We start from the raw sequence: 21,250 nt of genomic DNA, 5'->3' as shown, positions 1-21,250 counted from the left end.
CACAACCATTTGCACATATTCTACATAAAATCTCCTCTACGACTATCAGAACTGCATTTGACTTTTTCTCTGAGCACCCTGACCATCTGTGAAGTCTTCATTTCCTAGCCCCAATCAGTTCCAAACAAACCATTGCGACTTGAAACGCTAACTTTGCTTCTCTCTCAACTGTCAGACCTGTAAAGTTTCTCCAGTACTGTGCATTGTCTTTGTAAACATAATCCCATTATTTAAGAAGGGAAATGAGAAAATGGCAACTAATGATTTGTTTAACATCAGTAGTAGGAAAAATGATAGAATCTCTTAGTAACTGCATGGTAACAGGATATTTAGAAAATCTTTAGATGATTAAATAAAGTAAATGAAATGGTGTTTGTTTTGAGGATATTTAAGCAAAATAAATGGATACCGGGGCGTGCAGTGAACTTGGATTTTCCGTAAATATTAGATAAGGAGCCACTTGAGAGGTTACTGACAAATTGTCTCTAATACCATGAGCCCTAAAGTATCAACATTGATCAAAGATTGATCTTTTCATAAAATGTGAGATTTACCCATAGAATATCATGAGGATTAACGAGAGAGTAGATGCTGAGAACCTGTTTTTACTGGCTGGTGCACATGGCTGTAGTTTAAAATGGGTCTCACATTTGAAGTGATGACGACAAATTACTTGTTTACAAGGCTGTTGATGCTTGGGATTCTCAACCCATAGACTAATTGAACATTTCTGAGATGAGTTGGTAAGTTGCTAGAGAATTCTAGGATGTGGGGAGAGTGCAGTGATGTGGTGCTGAGATAAAATGGGTGACTGGCTCAAAAATCCAATTGACTTCATGTTCTGACATTAAAATGGTGAAGCAAGCGTTTTCCTCTGAACAGAAGGTAGGAAGTAAAATTTGTATATGCAAAGTATACAAGATTTTTAAATGAGTGGCTAGACAAGGAGCGGATATTTGTACCAATCATTATAGGAAAGATTGGTAATCTGTGCTATCAATGTTTTGTTATCTCTTGTGCGCAGCTCTTGGTATGTTCATCCCTTTTTCAAGACTTTACCAACATGATTTTCAGAGTTCAAAATATCCTGTTCAGTCATGATCCCTATTTGAATGAATCAGAATAAATGTTGCACTAGTGTTTTATTTCAATATTAAAACACAATGTGAAAATGTTGCTAACCTGAATGTGCTATTGAATGAGGATGTTATTGTCTTGTTTTTGTGTGGGTCAGTGGGGGTGGCGTGGCAGCAACTGGGGGAATTGGGAGGGTGTTGCTGATTGTACTTCAACTGCTAACATCCATTTCACTCAAAAGCCGGCAAGTTTCCATACTGATTCTTCCCTTTCTGAACTGATATTCCTTTTCGAGGATCTAACATCTTTTTTGTGGCACAGTTGGCCCAGTGGTTAGCACTGCTGCCTCATAGCGCCAGGACCCAGATTCCGGTCTTGGGTGACTGTCTGTGTGGAGTTTGCACATTCTCCTCATGTCTGTGTGGGTTTCCTCCTATAGTCCAAAGATGTGCAGGTTAGGTGAATGGGCCATGCTAAATTGCCCATAGTGTTCCAGGATATTAGATTAGATTAGATTACTTACAGTGTGGAAACAGGCCCTTCGGCCCAACAAGTCCACACCGACCCGCCGAAGCGTAACCCACCCATACCCCTACATTTACCCCTTTACCTAACACTACGGGCAATTTAGCATGGCCAATTCACCTGACTTGCACATCTTTGGACTGTGGGAGGAAACCGGAGCACCCGGAGGAAACCCACGCAGACACGGGGAGAACGTGCAAACTCCACACAGTCAGTCGCCTGAGGCGGGAATTGAACCCGGGTCTCAGGCGCTGCGAGGCAGCAGTGCTAACCACTGTGCCACCATGCCGCCCACGGATATATAGGTTAGATGCATTAGTCAAGGGAAATGTAAAGTTATAGGATAGGGGAATGGGTCTGGTTGGGATGCTCTTCAGAGGATCGGTGTGGACTTGTTGGGCCAGATGGCCTGTTTCCACACTCTAGGGATTCTATGATTCTGTGAAGATTGTATGGTGAAAGTTGATGAACATGCAGCTTCATTGCAGCAAAGATTAAAGTGGTCATACTAGTGAGTTGATAGGGCAAATAACCTCATTAGCGTGAACATCATTGACTGACACTTAAGAGTCAGGAGTGCATAAATATTAGTGGAGCAGCCTAACTTTGCTGAAATTTTGATGATTTCACTTTTTTTTAAAATTGACACTAATGCAGTACCTTTGACAGCCCAGGGAAGTGTACATTTTTTTTATCTTTATAAAATCCATGATTGTTCTCTTGAATGCAAAGTTCTATAAAGATGTAACCCATATAAATCACAGTATTTAGAATTTTGTAACAAACGATCACTCTAAGTTGTACAAGTGACCAGCCGTTGCAATGGTTTGCTCACAGTGATGGGCATGGCCGCATTGTTCACAAAGTCAGCAAGTCACACGACACCAAGTTATAGTCTAATAGTTTTATTTGAAATCACAGGCTTTTGGAGTGTTGCTCCTTTATCAGGTGAAGTGGAGAGCAGCACAGAGGCACAGAATATGTGGGCAGAGAGATAATGACAAGACGGTTCCAGGTGATTAAAAGTGTCAATAGTTAAGTACAAATAGTATAAGTGGAGTGTCAGCAAGTCTTTGCAGGTGATCAGAAGTATCAAACAATATGAGTAAAGTGTCAGCAGCTGAATAACAAGTGAAGGAATGGCTTCTGAACTAATTACTCAAGGCAGAGACAATTAGCAATTAATCAAAAATAAAATGGTTTTAGAGACAAACCATTTGGCTTGAATAACATGACAAAGGTCTAACCAAAGGAACAAGTAATCAAAAAATATACAAACTAATAAAGATAGAAAGGCAATAACAAGTAATCAAAGTAGTGAGGTGAGAGTGACAGCCCTTGACATTAAGGCTGCATTTGACTGAGTATGGCATCAAGGAGCCCTGGCAAAATTGGAATCAGTGGGTTTCGGTGGGCACTTCGCTGGTTAGAGTCATACCTGGCACAAGGAAGATGGTTGTGCTTGTGGAGGGTCAGTCATCTCAGCTCCAGGACATCTCTGCAGGAGTCCCTCAGGGTAGTGTCCTTGGCCTGATAATCTGCAGCTGCTTCATCAATGACCTTTTCACTGTCAAAAAGTCAGAAGTGAGGATGTTGACGATGATTGCACAGTGTTCAGTACCTTTCACGGTGGCTCAGTGGTTAGCCCTGCTGCCACACAGCACCAGGGATCCAGGTTCAATTCCCACCTCAAGCTACTGTCTGTGTGGAGTTTGCAAATTCTCTAGGTGCTCCGCTTTCCTCCCGCAGTATAAAGATGTACAGGTTAGGTGAATTGGCCATGCTAAATTGCCCGTAGTGTTAGGTGCATTAGTCGGAGGTGAATGTAGGAGAATAGGTCGGGGTGGGTTGCTCTTCGGAGAGTCGGTGTGGACTTGTTAGGCCGAAGGGCTTGTTTTCACACTGTAGGGAATCTAATCTAATCATTCATGACACCTCAGCTATTGAAGTAGTCTATCCTCAAATGCCACAAGATCTGGACAAAATCCAGGCTTGGGCTAACAAATGACAAGTAACATACGTGCCATACAAATGCCAGACAATGACCATCACCAATAAGGGGCACTCTTACTGCCCCTTAACATTCAATGGTATTACCATCACTGAATCACCACTGTCAATATCCTTGGGGTTACCATTGACTAGAAGCTCAATTGGACTCACCACATAAACACAGTGGCAACAAGAGCAGGTCAGAGACTATGGATACTGCGGTGAGTAACTCACCACCTGACTGCCCACCATCTACAATGCACAAGACAGGAGTTGATAGAACACTCTCACTTGCCTGGATGGGTGTACCTCCAACAACACTCAAGAAGCTTGATCCCATCCATGACAAAGCAACCCACTTGATTGGCACCACTTCTACAAACATTCAATCCTCCACTACCGGCACTCAGTGTAGCAGTATACACTATCTACAAGATGCACTGTAGAAATTCACCAAAGATCCTGAGACAGCAACTTCCAAACACATGCCCACTTCCATCTAGAAGGGCAAGAGAAGCAGTTACTTGGGAACACCGCCACCTGCAAGTTCCCTTCCAAGCCACTCACCACCCTGACTTGGAAATATACCGCCGTTCCTTCTCAGTCGTTGGGTCAAAATCCTGGAATTCCTTCCCTACCAGCATTGTGAGTCAATCCGCAGCATGTGGGCTGCACCTTCTCAAGGGCAAATAGGGATGGGCTACCAATGCTGGCCAGCCAGCAACACCCAAGTCCCACAAATGAATAAAAAAAGTAGTGTCAAAACAGAACAGTAAGGAAGATTTTATTAACACAACAGTATGGTGGGGTTACATGTCACGTGACATAAACCCAGCATCGTGTTTGAGGCCGTCCTCATGATTAAGGAATTTGGCCATCAGTTTCTGCTGGGCGATTCTGTGTTGGTGTATTTCAAAGGCTGCTTTGTAGGGTGCTGACCTGAGCAAAATCACTCAGCAGAAACTGATAGCCAAGTTCTGTACTCAACTGTGATCTTACGTCCATGTCACTTTGCATGTAACTCCATCATACTGTTCTGTTTGTAAAATCTTCCTTACTGTTCTGTTTTGACATCATTACCTTGATTACTTGTTATTATCCCTCTATCTTAATTAGTTTATACAGTTTCTGATTACTTGTTACTTTTGTTAGACCTTCATCATGCGACTGTAATACCTATCGTGGTATTCCAGCCATTTGGAATGTTTGTAGTATCACCTTTTTAAGATTTTTGTAATTAACTCGGTTCATAGGCCATCCCTTCACTTGTTAGTCAGCTGTTGACACTTTACTCACACTGTTTGATGCTTTTGCTCACCTGCAAAGACTTATTATTCAGCCTGTCAACACTCCAATCACACTATTTTCTTTAAATATTGATGCTGGTAATTACCTGGAACTGTCTTGCTGTTATCTCTCCACCTATTTATTCTATGCCTGTACTTTTCCTCCATTTCACCTGATGAAGCAGCAGCGCTCAGAAAGCTTGAGATTTCAAATAAACCTGTTGGACAATAACCTGGTGTCGTGTGACTTCTGATTTTGTCCACTCCAGTCCAGCACCGCCACCTTCACATTATGATCATCATTCACGGCATTGACAGTTGGAGGTCTGTGCAGAAGAAAAATGGGGGAATGCAACTTTTAAACTTCATTGATTTTATACCCTTAAATGAATGGATAAGTCTAGCAAAAACTAATCCATGGGATGCATCAGTCTTGGTCCATTTAGTCTAACATAATGGCGTATTTCCTGCTCTGTGCCCTGTAATATTGCTTTTTCTATATTTGTTTATTTAATTAGGTATATTCCACTTTTCTGCAATTTGAAGCTCTCCACTAACTGGCTGAATTTATTTTTCAATTCACCTCATTGAACTCATTTTTAAAATCCTCTTAGTGTTTCCTATTTCCAAAATTTCCCGTTAAAACATTAGTTTGTTTTATATGTGCTTTCCAAACTCAAGTACTGTAGTTATTTTTCTTGATTCACTTTATTTGAACTACAAATTAGAGTTGAAGCACAGGACCAGCTGTGATGCTATTAAACAGCAGATCAGCATTGAGTAGCTGTACGGTCCATTCCTGTTATTGTTTCTTGGGAATACTAAGCTCAGTTGGAATTGTGCTCCCTGTTCTGGACTGGCCTGTAGAATGGAAAAGCAGGGTGACCCCCCCCCCCCCCCCCCCCCCATATCTGTGGAATAGTTTTCTGCGGTTTCAGTTACCCACGGTTTACCACAGCCTGAATATACAATATGGAACCTCTGGTACCAGGGGCTGCTGGGGAGGCACATTTCCCATTTAACTGAATGGATTCGCTCCTATCCTTGGTTTCTGGCTTTGCAGTAGCTTTAGGAATGTATTCCCCATGGGTACAGAGGACGACTGTAATATAATTCTAGAGAATATAACTAATGATTGCATTATATAACCATTGTAGCATTATAGTTTTAGTTAATTAGGTTTGGATTTCTTTATATTTTGGGCATTTTGCCTTGAGTGATGCCCTAACCAGGGTGATGTGCCCAAAATCAAAATCTCCTCTGTTTACTTTGGTGATGCTGTACAATACGTCTCAATGAGGGGAGGAACATCTTAGAAGTATTATCAGTTACTTAGTTGCAGGTATTATCCCCAAAATAAACCACAATAATTTGCTGTGATGTTTTCAAAGCGAGAAGCACAATAGCATCAATACAAGTCCTCTAAATTAATTTGAAATCTCTTGAAAACTCTTCTGTCTTAATCTACAGCTCAAGGATCATCCATTCCTTTGTTTTTTCCACTGTTCTTTTGTGATGCTTAAATGGAACAGGTCAATGGGCTTCCTCTAAAAATGTGTCTTAACCTGCATAAAAGTACTTTCTAAGAAGCAAAAAAATGCTGAGCATTTGAGTTTAATTTTGCCTGCTTGCACTTAATATCGAGGCTTCAACTGTACAAGCAACCTAATGACAGCATCCATACTGAAGAGTTCTTGAAATTTGCAGAGGAAAACTACAGCTTATATTTTTATCCGTCAAAGCAACCTCCAGTCATTGCTCCCCCTCCAAGGACAAAAATAATGTAACGTAACTACAGATTCAGTCAAGACCTCTTGCAGAGATTTGTTCTTCTGCATCTAACTCAAAACAGTAAAAACCTAAAAAAAACTGCAGCTGCTAGAAATCACAAACAAAACCAGAAATTGGTGGAAAATCTCAGCAGGTCTAGCAGAATCTAGAGAAAAAGGGTTCGGTGACCTTTCTTCAGAACTGGAAGAACAGCAGTTTTCCTTTTAGTGGGATTGCTTCTGCTGTGACTAGGAAAATTCTGCAAACTGAATCTGTTTCTCTAGTGTTGCTTTATAATACCATTGGAAATGATGTTTAGAAAGAGAGAAGTTGTGAGCATGGGACATGAGCCTCAAGCGTGGCTCAGCAAAAAAAAGTCTAAAATCTCTGCTCTAAGTCATATCTGACGACGCCAGTTGCAGCACTGCTTCATTACTTTAATATTCTCCATGTCTTGGGAGGAAGCCCACATGCCCATGTATTTTACTTGCATTATATTCCCTGACAGCTATCGTTTCTTGTTGCTTGAAATAAAACCAGAAAATGCTCAGCAGGTCAGATGACATTCACGAAGAGAATGGAGTTAATGTTTCTGAGCAGTGACACCTTTCATCAGAACTTCTATCCTCAATGTCTGAATCACATTGATATTCAACATCTTGGCAGATCTCCATTTTGACCATTAGTTCTTTTTTTGTTTCCTTGCATTTTGCGGTGAGATGCGTTTGCCTTTGTTCCACAGCTTAATCTAATTTGTTCGAATGATCATATGTTTTTATAACCATAATATTTTTACCAAACAATGTGTATTTCATAGATTATTTGACTGTGGTAACGTTGCAGCAGAGTCTGATTCTGTCTTTGCAGGCCTTGTAGTTTACGACATGTCTTCTGGAACTTTGCTTGAGTATTAGGATGTAGTGTTATGCTATTTATATTGGATCAACAAATTGAATTTTTTTATTTCCACGATAAGAAAGATTAGCCCATACACTTTATTATTTATTCATGGAATCCGGTCATCACTAGTGAGGCCAGTGTTTATTCTCCATTACTAACTGCTTTTGACAGGATGATGGTATATGTACACCAGCGTAAATGAAGGAGCAACAATATAGTTTGTTAGAATGGTTTGTGACATGGAGGTGAGCCTGAACATGGTGGTGTTCCCATGCCCTGGCCTTTTAGGTCATGCTGAGCCAACGGGTGTTCTGACACTGCTGACATTGTTCATGTGGCCTAAGGAAAGTTCTTATCCAAGTCATGGAAGGAGTAGCACAGAAAGCTAGGTTGATATTGGATCGATTTATGCAGAACTGCTTGGCTAGAACCAGTTGTTCACCACAAGCAAACAGAGACAGGGGGCTGATCCTCAGGATGCAAGGAAAAGCAATGTTGGAATGATCATTTTGAAGTTTTAAATGAAGGGAAAGGGTGAGGATGTGATTTTAGGGGGGGTAGGGGGAAGGAAGAGAGAGAGTGGGTCAAACAAAGGTCTAAGCCTAACAGACTACTCCAGGTAAATTGGTGCAAGGTGCAGAATGCCTGCTGTATGGGTGCACATACTTTAGGGGCAACAAGCCAGTGAAGTGTTGAGACGGAGAGCATGTTCTGGGAAAAGAAGACTTTTTTGTGAATAGTGTCAACACCCTATAGGACTATTCAAAATGGTAGAATGAGTCACAACAAGCATGTGCTCATCTGTGTGAGAGAGAGGCAGACAGTCTGAAAGATAGTGAGAGAGTGGGTTTCTGGGTGGCAATGGGAGAGGCAATAGGTTTGTGAGGTAGTAGGAAGAGAGTTTGGGCTTGTCGGTGGTGTTGTGGGGAGAGAAAATGGCAGTTTGTAAGAAGCAGAGAGGGAGAGTGGGTTTGTGGGAAAGGAAAGAGATTTGTAGTCGGCAGTGGCAAAGAGAGAAAATGGATGTGTGGAAAGGTGGGTGGAGAGAAAGTAAAAGTATGAGAAGCAGTGGGGAAAAGAGGGAATGAGGAGTAAGAAACCAGGCAAACATCCACCACCCCCGCCATGCCTGCTATTCCTCCTCCACGAAAATCAGAATGGGAGAGGAAGAAAACTTGGTTTGAAACACAACCAGCTTCTGACTCATTTTGAAATGAACTAGAGGATGACCATCTCAGAGTGTGCAATACCAAAGAGAATGCAAGAACATTGATAGTTAAGCTCAACTGCTTAGCATGACATCACTTCCCCCAGTTGCTAAACTGGTCATCAAGACTTGTCTAGGTGAAAGTGAGGATTGCAGATGGTGGAAACTAGAGTCAAGAGTGTGCTGGAAAAGCACAGCTGGTTAGGCAGCATCTAAGGGGCAGGAGAGTCGATATTTCAAGCGTAAGCTCTTCATTGGGAATCGTTCTTGAAGAGCTTATGCTAGAGACATCGACTCTCCTGCCTCTTGGTACTGCCTGTGCTTTTCCAGCACCACACTTTTGTTCTAGACTTGTCTGCAATGTCTGTCTCTTTTGGTCTGCTTAACCAAAATGACAAAAAAAATTCATAAGTCTGATCTGCAACTGTCAGCCTGTTTTTAGTACTCATTAATTTGACTGATCAATATGCTGCTTTGGAATTTTTTGGTTAAATTAATTTTTACAATGCTGTGTCAAATCTGTCCCCGTACCCCTCTGCACAGTTAGTTATACAGAATGGAAACCCACCCTTCAGTCCCACTCATCCATGCTGACCAATTTTCCCAAACAAAACTAATCCCACTTGCCCCATATCCTTGTATGCCTTACCTATTCATGCACCTATTCAAAATTCTTTTAATGTCATAACTGTACCTGCATCTGCTATTTCCTTTGGCAGTTCATTCTGTATATGAGCCACTCTCTGTGAAAAAGTTGTCCCTTAGGCCCCTTTTATTTAATCTTCTCACCTTGAAACCCTGAGGTAACATGTATTATTCACCTTATCGACACCCCTCATGATTTAATGATAATGAGAATCCAGAGACAGGATATTCCTGTTAGAACGAAAAGCAAGGCTGGTAGGTGTAGGGAATGCTGGATGACTGAGAAATTAAGATATTGGTCAAGAAAACGAAGGAAGCATATGTCAGGTATAGGCAGCAGAGATGAAGTGAGTCCTTAGAGTATAAACACAGTAGGAGTGCACTTAAGAGGGCAAATAGGGGACATGAGATAGCTTTGGCAAATATGGTTAAGGAAAATCCAAAGGGATTTTTAAAATATATTAAGGACAAAAGGGTAATTGGGGGAGAGAATAGGGCCCCTCAAAGATCAGCAGGGCAGCCTATGTGTGGAACCAGCGGAGATGGGGAAGTTATTAAACAAGTGTTTACTGAGGAGGAGGGCATGGAAGATAAAGTTGGGATATAGACTGTGACATGTTGAAAAATGTTCATGTTACAGAAGAAAAGATGTTGGATGTCTTAAAACATACAAAAATGGATAAATCCTTAGGAACTGATCAGATGTTCCCTGGAACTCTGTGGGAAGCTGGGGAAGTAATTGCTGGGCCCCTTGCTGAAATATTTGTATCATTGAAAGTCACAGGTGAGGTTAGGAAGAGTGGAAGTTAGCTAACGTGGTGCCACTATTTAAGAAAGGTGATAAGGACAAGCCAGGGAGCTTTAGAATGGTGAGCCTGACATCGGTGGTGGGCAAGTTGTTGGAGGGAATCCTGAGGGACAGGACTTACATACATTTGGAAAGGCAAGGACTGATTAGTGATAGTCAGCATGGCTTTATGCATTGGAAATCATATCTCATGAACTTGATTTGAGTTTTTTGAAGAAGTAACGAAGAGGATTGATGAGGGCAAAGCGGTGGATGTGATCTATATGGACTTTAGTAAGGTGTTTGACAAAGTTCCTTGTGGTAGAGTGGTTAGCAAGGTTAGATCATGTGGAATTCAAGGAGAACTAGCCATGTGGATACAGAACTGGCTTGAAGTTAGAAGAAAAAAGCTGGTGATGGTGGGTTGCTTTTCAGACTGGAGGCCTGTGACCAGTGGTGTGCCACAAGGATTGATGCTGGGTCCACTGATTTTCATCATTAATATAAATGATTTGGATGTGAACATACTTACAGTTAGTAAGTTTGCAGATGACCCCGAAATTGAAGGTGTAGTGAACAGCGAAGGAGGTTACCTCCGATTTCAACAGGATCTTGACCAGATGGGCCAGTGGGCTGAGAAGTGGCAGATGGAGTTTAATTCACATAAATGCAAGGTGCTGAATTTTGGGAAGGCAAATCATTGCAGAACTTAAACACTTGATTGCAAGGTCCTGGGGAGTGTTGCTGAACAAAGAGACCTTGGAGTGCAGGTTCATAGTTCCTTGAAAGTGGAGTTGCAGCTAGATAGGATAGTGAAGGAGGTGTTTTGTATGCTTTCCTTTATTAGACAGACCATTGAGTATTAAGTTGGAAAGTCATGTGGCTGTACATGACATTGTTTAGGCCAGTTTTGGAATGTTGTATGCAATTCTGGTCTCCCTGCTATAGGAATGATGTTATGAAACTTGAAAGCATTCAGAAAAGATTTAAAGGATGTTGCTTGTGTGGGAGGATTTGAGCTACAAGAAGAGTTTGAATAAGCTGGGGCTGTTTTCCCTAGAGCGTCGAAGGCTGAAAAGTGACTTTATGGAGGTTTGTAAAATCATAAGGGGCATGGATAGGATAAATGGACAAGGTCTTTTCCCTTGGTTGGGAATAGGTTTAGGGTGAGAGGAGAAAAAAAATTAAGAGACCTAAGGGGCAGCTTTTTCTCACAATGTGGTGCATGTATGGAATTAGCTGCCAGAGGAAGTGGTGAAGGCTGGTACAATTACAGCATTTAAAAGGCATCTGAATGTGTATATGAATAGGAAGGGCTTAGAGGGATATGTGTCAAGTGCTGGAAAATGGGACTGGATTAGGTTAGGGTATCTGATCGAATGGACAAGTTAGACTGAAGCGCCTGTTTCCGTGCTGTACATATCTCTGACTCTGTGGTCTAGCCTTGGTGGTAGAGGTCATTACTTTGGAATCTGTCCTCAAAGGAACCATGGTGAGTTGCTGAAGTGTTATACAATCTACTCCTTTACATTGGTGGTGAAGGGAGTGAATATTGAAGGTGGTGATATGGTGCTAATCCACCATGTTATCTGGGATTATGCTGAACGTCTTCAGCACTGTTGTAGGTGCATTCATTAAGGCAAACAGAGAGTATTCTATCATATTCCTGATTTGTACATCGTGAACAGATATTGGGAAAATAGTAGTGTTTCACTCACAAAGGGATTCCTAGCTGCTGACCTGTTCTTGTAGCCTCCATGTTTATTGCGTACTGTGTGTAGATAAATAGTTTTTGTTTCGTATTCACATTTTAATTGCCTGAGGACAAGAGAAACATGTTCTACTCTCTATTTATTTTCTTGTTGGACTTTTGCTTCTGCTAATTGATTGTATGTGCGGGTAGGATATGTGTAGTCAGATCCTCCAGCTGCTTTGAATTTGAAGAAAATTTGTAGAACTGGCTGGTCTTTTTGTTTTGCTTATCAATCTTGCTTTTTTAAGTCGTTGAAAATAAAAATCAATAGTTATAATGGGTGACCCACTGATCTAGCCTGGTTAGCACCATAATACCAATTAAAGTCAAATTAATACTCAAATGGTCCCACCACAACCTTGCTCCATAGCCTGGGGTTTCACAGACCAGCTGTAGTATTTATACAACAGTTCTAGTTGAGGTACACTGACTCATCACAGATCAGGAAATGAGCCTTCTTTCTTAGACTGGCTCAGCACCATAGTGAATTTACTCTGAGCCATTCATTGAGCCTTGATGTCTATGTATTGTATTGGCCAACTAAGGTTAGGACCACGTTGATTCTGATCTTTGGGCCAGTGCGGCTGGTTAATGTGCTTAGTACTGATATTGTATTGCGTCTCCTTTTAAAGGCAAACGGATACAAGTTGAACTCTCCAAGAGTCGGCTGCGGATGCAACCCGGGATGGGCGAAAAAAACGGCTGTTTTCGCTGCGGGAAAGAAGGCCATTGGTCTAAAGAGTGCCCCAAAGATCGCGTTGGTCTCGATGGCAATTTTGATGGCAGCTATTCACGCGATTACATAGATCCGTTTTCGATGACCGCGCGGCCTATAACTGCGTACGGAGAGCGCCCACTTTACGATGATCGATTCAGGGTTGTCGATTACTACGAGAAATATCGGGCAGGAGCATATGGAGCGGTGGGAGATCCTTACAGCCGGGCAGATCCATTTTCGCCTCTTGGCACTTCCCTGCGAGATCGTATTCCCGCTGCGGTAAACCCCTACGAGCGGCGGCCACTGCCAACTCCCACTACTTATTATGGTCGCGACAGGAGCCCTTTACGTCGTCCACCACCCATGCCTGCTTTGAGCACTGGATATGGGTTTGAGCGCACAGCAGTTTCTACAACTATGTATGACCCTACAAATTCTGCAGCAAGAGATTCGTACGCTACAGCCCAGTATTCTGCAGCCCAATATTCTGCTGCGCAGTACTCTGCAGCACAGTATTCTGCCGCACAGTATTCTGCCGCACAGTACTCTGCAGCACAGTATTCTGCCAGCCAGTACTCTGCTGCCCAGTACACTGCTGCCCAGTACTCTGCTGCTGCAGCAGCTGCCGCCCAGTACCCTGCCACCCAGTACTCTGCATACTAACTGAAAGGTGAGGATAATTTATCTTTAATAAGGCGGTCAGCGTTCTCATTAGCTGTAGAAGCATCTACCTCATTCAAGGACCCCTTGAGCATGAGTTGTGATCTATCAAATGCTTTGTGCATATTGTCTATCCAGCTCTGTGGCACATTCTTGAATTTTGTTTGTTGAGGTCCGCTCAAAATAAAAGCCATAAAAGTTGTCTTTAAAAAACATTGATATCAACTCCAACAAAGTACTGTTTGCACTTGTGGCAAGTCCAGTCTTATAAGCATTGAGGACTAAAGTTACTATCGCAAACAAACTTGAAGTGCGCAGGCCCCTAAAGTCTTCAGAACAAGTACTGCACTTTGATTAACTAAAATGGCACCCTGCAGCATGCTACAGCAGAGCACGAGTACACCTGCTTTTCCAACTGTGGCCAATCTATTCATCCCCACATAGATATTACATAGTGTTCTGGGCCAATATATGAAGAGTACTGGGCTCCGATGACAATTCTATGAGTGGACCACACTGGCCAGCCAAAGATTAGCTGTGCCTTGGGGTATTATAGAACATAGAAGAATACAGCGCAGTACAGGCCCTTTGGCCCTCGATGTTGCGCCGATCCAAGCCCACCTAACCTATACTAACCCACTATCCTCCATATACCTATCCAATGCCCGCTTAAATGCCCTCTGTCGTCCAAGTCAGAATTGCTGGGCCGATCTTAGAAGAAACAACCTTCCATCGAGACAGTTTCTTTTCTATTGTTTAGCCCAAATCCAGATTATATGATCCCTTTTGTTTTCTCCAGTTGAGAAAATGCCATGTAAATATTAATGACCTATTGGCAGGTCAAGTCAATCTAAAGCTAGGAAGAATGGGAGCAAAAGTGAGGACAATTGGGAAATAGTGGACAGTAACATCAAACTGTACTTCAAAAACGTCAATTTGACTGATGGGATTAGACAAAAGAATTGAGGTTAAAAGAGGAATCAGGAAATTTGTAGAAGCATTTATTCAATGTTCTATTTTTCAGAAAAACTCATTGATTCTTCATAATTTAACAATGAGATGTTTAGCAACACTATTTAGTACAGCTTAATTTGACACTACTCCATCCCTTGATAAAACAGTAGCTGATGACTAGGAGCCATCTAGCAATCTAAGCATGTTACTGCTGTGTCAGCAGTTATTGGATCGCGATCGGGTATAAAATCCCTGACTGATTAGTTCTAAATTTTCCTATTGGTTCTAATACATTGATTTCGAGATCAGTTGTAGTGTTTCTACTTCTTCTAGTGGGATGAGATAACTAACTTGACATAAACTGTGATAAACTTGGAACTTCTTTTGTATGGCTCAGTATCACAGTAAATTACCCAGTACGCCATATGATTTTCATATGGCCACACTAATCAGAACAAGTCAGAAATAAAACTGGAAAACAGATCGGAGAATGGAAATGTTAGTCTTCCCCATTTTGCTTCACTGCAAATGCATGGCAGGGGAATACTTGGGTTGATTTTTTTTTCTTCCAAGCAAATTAATGTAAATTTTAGTTCGGATTAATTGAGGGTATCACCAGAAGTAAGGAATTACTAAAGATCAAACCACAAAAATACTTGTGTGAGAAACCTGAAATGAATGATTCCAGACAACACACAGATTGGAAGCAAAAATTCAGTTAACAGTTTCTAAATGATAATTTTAAGCCATTAGACATCTAGTCCACGTTGGCAGCAGCTGTATGGTTTTGTGTGGAGTTTAGGGCACTTGTAAAGAAACTTCATTTTATCTTAAGTGCCTGTAGCAATAGTGGATGAGGGCTCTCCATTTATTCTTGATATTAATCTTGTGAGTCCAGCTGAAAAGTGTTGCATGAAAGCTTGATTACATTTGGTTTTGCTGTGGTTCAATTCTAGAGTAACAGCTGCAGTTTAGACTTGCACTTAAAGAGATCAGTGAATGGATAGTATCTATTTAGTGTGCATAGTCTCCGAGCCAAGGTCTAGCTTAATAAATAGCTAGATGAAGTTCTTTCAGCCAGCATGAGTAATGACTAAAGCCATTGCGTTATACTCTAGCAGAGGTCACACATACGCCATCGAAGATGATACCTATTTCATATATCTCAAGTACAATTGATGCCCTATGATTCTGATCGACTTGATGTTGATTGAGTGGTTTATTGAATATGTCCCAGTATGTCTGACAGTTGGGAATTATGTTTAAGCCTGAAAAGAACATCATTGCCAGTATGCTTTCTTTCATACTGTAAAGTCATTGAATAGGAAACAAAAATGCCTCACTAAAAATATTTTGATTTGTTTCATCTTATAACTGAGATATCTTAGCAATTGGTTACCCCCATGGCAGATAATGGGACATCATTGGGTTCATTGATTGAACAACTGCACAATTTCAGATAGTTGATGCTAAGTATAGTTTGATTACACATATTGTCAGCTAATAGTCATTTCATTATGGTTAGCCCAAGTTTGAGTATTATACAGAAATGTGACTATCACAGTAGCACAAAATGTTTGAGAAGTCACAAGTCCCAGCTTCAAGTCAACTAACTATATGCAGATTGAACCTTAGCTTCGGACTGGCCTTGCTCAGCTACACACTGGATTAACATGCGAAGCTTCATGTGAGTTAATGTTGTGCACTGGGGAAGTGGGACATTGCTTTTCTTCTTATTAATTTGTGATGATGTGCTCACCTCCCTCAACTGAAGTAATGTTTTGTTTATTTATGTTATCTAACTAAGATATTATGTGTAGAGTATTCAAACAGTGAAGCACAGATTATTTAATGTAAACAGTCTCCCAGTTTCATGTTTGTCTCTGGGAACAGCAATCACTGGTGTACTGTAGAGTCTTGAAGTTTGAAAAGTGAGTGTCCTGACTCCTTCCTCACTGCACCTGTTGGTATATATTTACTGTAGGTTCAGTCCTAGTGTCAGTAATCCTAATCAATATGTTGTCGTGTTCTGTGCAGTTGTAAATTGGATATCGTGATTCTGAATAGATTTTCTGGCTGACTGAGGATAGGGACGAGAGCTCAGATTTCAAAGTGGTATGTTTTGAGTGGTTTGCACCCATGTGGTGATGAGGTGAAAGGCCTGTTTTTAATCAATCTGCAATGTCCCTTCTTTCGCAGGTTTGGTTTGCATCGTGACGAGAGCCGCGGGTCCCTTGGTATGTGCAGAAACTCGGGTCAAATGTTTTTTGCTTATTGATTTTAATGTGGAAGATATTAGTGAGACACTAAATCTAAATATCGTGTTAAATTAGCCACTGACTCGACTATCTTCTCAAACTGTGACCAAGTATCTTTAAATTTGAATTTTAATTTCTCTTTCTGGGTTTCTTCTTTTGTGTTTGTTGGGAATGACTCATGTAATTGTCAGTCGTTTAAGTTTGAACCTTTTGGATTTCCTGTAATCTGATTTACAATAAATAATGAGTACTCAGCCTGAGCGTGTTGCGTCCATGTGAATCTCCAATCCTGACCTACTGCCCTGTGCAGGTACTGGGCAGAATAGTTATCTGATTTACTTATATACAGATTCAGCTCATAGCATGTGTTTAGCCATGAGTCAGTATGCATGTTTAATGTTGATCTTTATAGATGTTGTGCTGTGCCAAATTTTCAGCTCTTATGTTGGGTAGAATTAAAGGAACAGGAAAAGCCTGTTGTCTGACAAGCCTGTCTATTTTGCATAATTCATTCCATGTACTTGCTGCACCCTTGAATCCAGTATCTTCAGTAGTCTGTTTATCTGCCTTTTAATTGTCGGCATAAGTAGATGTAACTGGCAAGGGGGAAGAAAATAATTCTTTGTGCTACCCCTTATTGTTAGGGAGTCAGTCTTCCTCAAAAGGAAGACAGGAGCAAAACCTGCTTTGTCTGTGACATGTCTTACTATCGTATAACTTGCCTTCATCATTGTTTGGACTTATCATTGAGGAGCGATCGATTGGACACATGGAACATCAATAATATTACTTGAAAGATAATTCATACCTTCAGCAGAGGAAGGGAGTGAATTGGGAAGAGACGAGAGTGAGTAACATGCTGTTACAAAATTCCTCAGTACTCCTCATATTCTATACAATAACATATTTCTATAGCTAAGCCGTTCTGAGGAACTAAAACAACAGTATACAAAGTAAGGTGAAAGAATAGAAATAAAGAATACAAACTTTTTGATGTTAATATGAGCTTACTAGCAGTATGCACTATTAACTTACATTTTCTGATTCCTGTAATAAAACAATGCTACACTTTTCAACTCTTTAAATTATACATTTCAGGTAATGGAATAGGCCATGAAATTAAAAGTAAAGTTCAGTAGATGCTGGATACATGTTGAAATACAACGAATGTTCGAAACATTAGATCACTCGGTATCTGAGAAAAAACTAACGTTAAGTTAACTAAATCAAACTTAAAACAATGATTGGAAGAAAAGATTGAAGAGTGAATAGTTTGCAAGTACTGCTTATTGTGCATCACAAAAGTTGTTTGTGAGAGACCCTATTTAGCCAAAGTGGTTCTTGGTAGTCAGTGAATCGATGCACTCAGACTTTAAAATACATTTCTAAAATTATTCTTTTTGCAGAATAGGTGAATGTTGATTCAAAATGAGTTGTACTTCAAATTTGATTATAGGTGAGATCTGCAAGACTTAATCAGATAACATAAAAGGCATTGGGAGCTGTTCTACCTGATATGTGACTACTCTATGCTCTACTACATTTGGAGACATTACTTATTTGCAAATACATCTACCTGCCACTTCAGATTCAATTATGATTACTTTTAATAAATCATTTAAATTTGTTAATGTTACAGTTTGAAATAATTGGTAGAACTAGCAAACTAATTGTTCCATCTTCATGCTCCATTTCATCTCCAAAGTCCCTAATTGTGCAGTGGCATCCCAAGTACATTCCCATCTTTCCTCAAGCTCAATGTTTGAATCACCAGTGTTTTGCTCTGCTACGGTGCCAAAATGGCTATTATCAGTACAAGTGACATGCCATGTGACTGACAAAGCTAAAAATTTCCCCTCTCCATCTGTCTGCAGCCTCTGATAGGTTGAAAACATCATCCTTATTCAGGACCTCTACACTAATCCTTCGAGGTGGAACTGTTCTCACATGGTTCTTTTCTTGTCCATCTAACTGTAGCCAGAGAACCACTTCTGGTAGTTTCAGATCCACTTCTCACCTTGTTACCTTGCTGTCTCTGTCCCCTGTAACCGGCAACATGCAAATGAGAAATAGGTGACATCATCCAATTGCAGTTTTCCACGCATGCTTTGGCATTCAATGCTACCCCACAACCATGCTTCTTGACTCTTCCAATGTTGCTAAGCTATGAGGCTATTTATCCAACATTTACTGGTGAATCTGTGGATTAGCAGAAACCTTCTTCACTTAAATATTAGAAACACTAAAACCATTGGAATGGCAACTAAAAGCAAGCTCTGTTTGCTTGACTTACTCCTAACTTTGGACTCATTCCCTTTCTGTGGCAGTCCATCTTAGATTCAGTTGGTCTATTTGCATCCACGGTGTCACAGTTGATCTAGATGCAAGATTTTGACTTTACCTTCATACATCAGTTAGATGACTTATTTCCAGCTTGATACTTATCTCCTGTTTAGTTGATCTCCTGTTTAGTTTATCTCCTGCTAAAATCCTCACCTCTGCCTTGATTTCCTGTGGTCCATTCCAATACACTCCTGTTATTTTACCATAATCTAAATTTCATAAGCTTGAGGTTATCCAAAACTTTGTTACCCATGTTCCCAATCGAGCACTTTGTCGATTTTAAAGTGTTCATTGCTGTTTTCAAATCCCTGTCTGACTTGGCCCGGTAGTGATTTGTTGTGATATAAATATTTAATATGTTGGCCTGAATTATAAATCTCATAATGTTTTACGTTTTAGCTATATATTGACACATTTAACTGAATCAAGCTTCTTTTATAAATAGTGTAGTGTAAAGGAATGAAGCAAGATCCAGATTTATTCTGCAGTTGAAGGATACATGTCATTTCTGATAGCAGAAGAGTAGAGGGACAATTTTACAAGTCTGATTTTCTGAGTAATGTGGGCTTTATGCGCTTGAATTTCTAACAAGTGCCGCTGGTTGACAACAGCGTTGCAGATTTTTGCTTTGACTTGGCAGAGATGTTCAGTGGCCTCCTCGTGGTCGGTGATGACACATATTGAATGCTTTGCGATCTACTTAGGTTTTTCTGAAAAACAGATTTTAAAATGACAAATTAATGTATACAGGTGTTAAAGTTTCTCACTTTAACAATGAGTTCAGGTGATTTATTGAACTTACTTGCTGTCATTTTAGTCACATATATACCACCATGACTAAGTTAAATAACTTTGTAACTCACAGGCATCAGATCAATGAGCCAGCTTTTAGAGAACATCTTTAGTTGGCCAGAACACGTCAACTTGCTTCTTCAACATCAGGTTATAATGATGTGGAAGAGCATGCATGTGCAGAAATGCTTTGATGTTGAAAGTGATGATATATGCCTTTCTAACCAAAGTTTTCTGTGCTGTCTGACATCTGTTGTTAGGAATGAAGAGTCCTGAGGAATCTTTCTACATTGTTCCCATCAAAATTAGATATGAACATCAAAATTTGATACGAACATCAAATTATAGGTTGGATCAACTGAATCACAGTAATTGATAAATCTTTCAAATGTTGTTGTCTTCTGCTGCTTATAGTTTTCTGGAGACTCTGCACATTGATGTTGATATTTATTTCTTCAAGTCTGAACTACTTTTTTTTCCCTCCTCCAGACTTGTATTATTCTTTAGTAGACTCCAGTTTAAGCCATTTCCAGGTGATGGATGCATTCTTTATTCTTGACCTCTGTAGCTGATGTGCTTTCATGCTCATGGTCCTTGTATTTAATACCAACCATACCCTTCATTTTTAAACTGTGCATTTAGCTTCAAGTAAACGTGTTTAAAATGAGATCAGCCTGGTTGTGGATGCAAGTAAAATTGGTTCCATTCTTACAGTCGTTTTTCCTTGGATTTTAAAACCAAAGTGTTACCCTAATGGAACTGGTGTAGGTTATATATGAATGAGACTTGATGCAGCTTGGAATATGGATTGAATTTCAAATGTGCCTGAGAGTATGGAGATTGTAACATGTAAAGTGCATCAGGAGGAATTTAAAGCATTTGCAATGTGGTCATGGGTGAGTAGGATGATGGTTATTCTTCTCTAAAGTTTCACATTAGTAAACTGTTGAGCTTCTGCAAAAAAAAACTTACACCTACTTCATCACATTGATTACTACTAGCTTTTTATTTCCAGATTTAATTCCAGGTTACTGGAATAGTGTGGTGGTGTTCCAATTCTGGAATTTTGACAGCAATAAATATCCATGTCTGAAAGGTGTTTATTGGACAGAAGCAAGGAGGTGGTGATATTCTTACACACCTCTTGCCTTTCTCCTTTTAGGTAATGACTTACTAGTTTGGGTGATGCTGTTAAGAATTCTTGAGTTGCTGCTTAAAGTTTGAATAATTAGGTAAAGTGCCAATCAGGCAAAATGCTTTATCCTGACTCACGCTGCATTTTTCAGTACTGTAGCCAAAAGCACCTAGGTACCTGGATCCCATCACCATGCTGACTTGTAGCTTGTTTTGGGAGGTTAAAACCAATGTAAAAATGGTAAAGCTGTCAGCCACTGTTATTCTTATGACTCAAGTCAAGTGTGCAAGGAATCTTTTAGGCTACAGAACCCTCTGTCATCCATTGTCATGTACAGTAACATTATTGTAATAACAATATATTTGAAATATATTATAGTCCAGATTGCTTGCCTGAATAAATTATTACTCTACTATTTAATGTTGATACTTGTAATGATGAAATATCA

The 21,250-nt window shown here is 40.3% G+C and overlaps 1 protein-coding gene across 3 annotated transcripts in view; it reads left to right on the top strand.

Annotated features, from left to right (window-relative positions):
• Positions 1 to 16,610, top strand: part of LOC122541360 (RNA-binding protein 4B-like) — a 34,733-nt gene extending 18,123 nt beyond the window's left edge. For all 3 annotated transcript variants that reach the window (XM_043678058.2, XM_043678055.2, XM_087979429.1), the window contains 2 exons: positions 12,575 to 13,330; positions 16,474 to 16,610. In XM_043678058.2, the coding sequence (XP_043533993.1) occupies positions 12,575 to 13,323 (749 nt within the window). In that variant the 3' untranslated portion in view covers positions 13,324 to 13,330; positions 16,474 to 16,610. The remainder of the gene's footprint in view (positions 1 to 12,574; positions 13,331 to 16,473) is intronic.
• The last annotated feature ends 4,640 nt before the right edge of the window (positions 16,611 to 21,250 follow it).

The sequence above is a fragment of the Chiloscyllium plagiosum genome, unplaced genomic scaffold (genome assembly GCF_037043375.1).
Source record: "Chiloscyllium plagiosum isolate Xiang-an unplaced genomic scaffold, Cpla_swu_hap1 HiC_scaffold_35, whole genome shotgun sequence".
NCBI classification, from domain to species: domain Eukaryota; kingdom Metazoa; phylum Chordata; class Chondrichthyes; order Orectolobiformes; family Hemiscylliidae; genus Chiloscyllium; species Chiloscyllium plagiosum.
The sequence above is the reverse complement of the archived record's forward strand: the minus strand, read 5'-3'. Positions and strand labels throughout refer to the sequence as shown.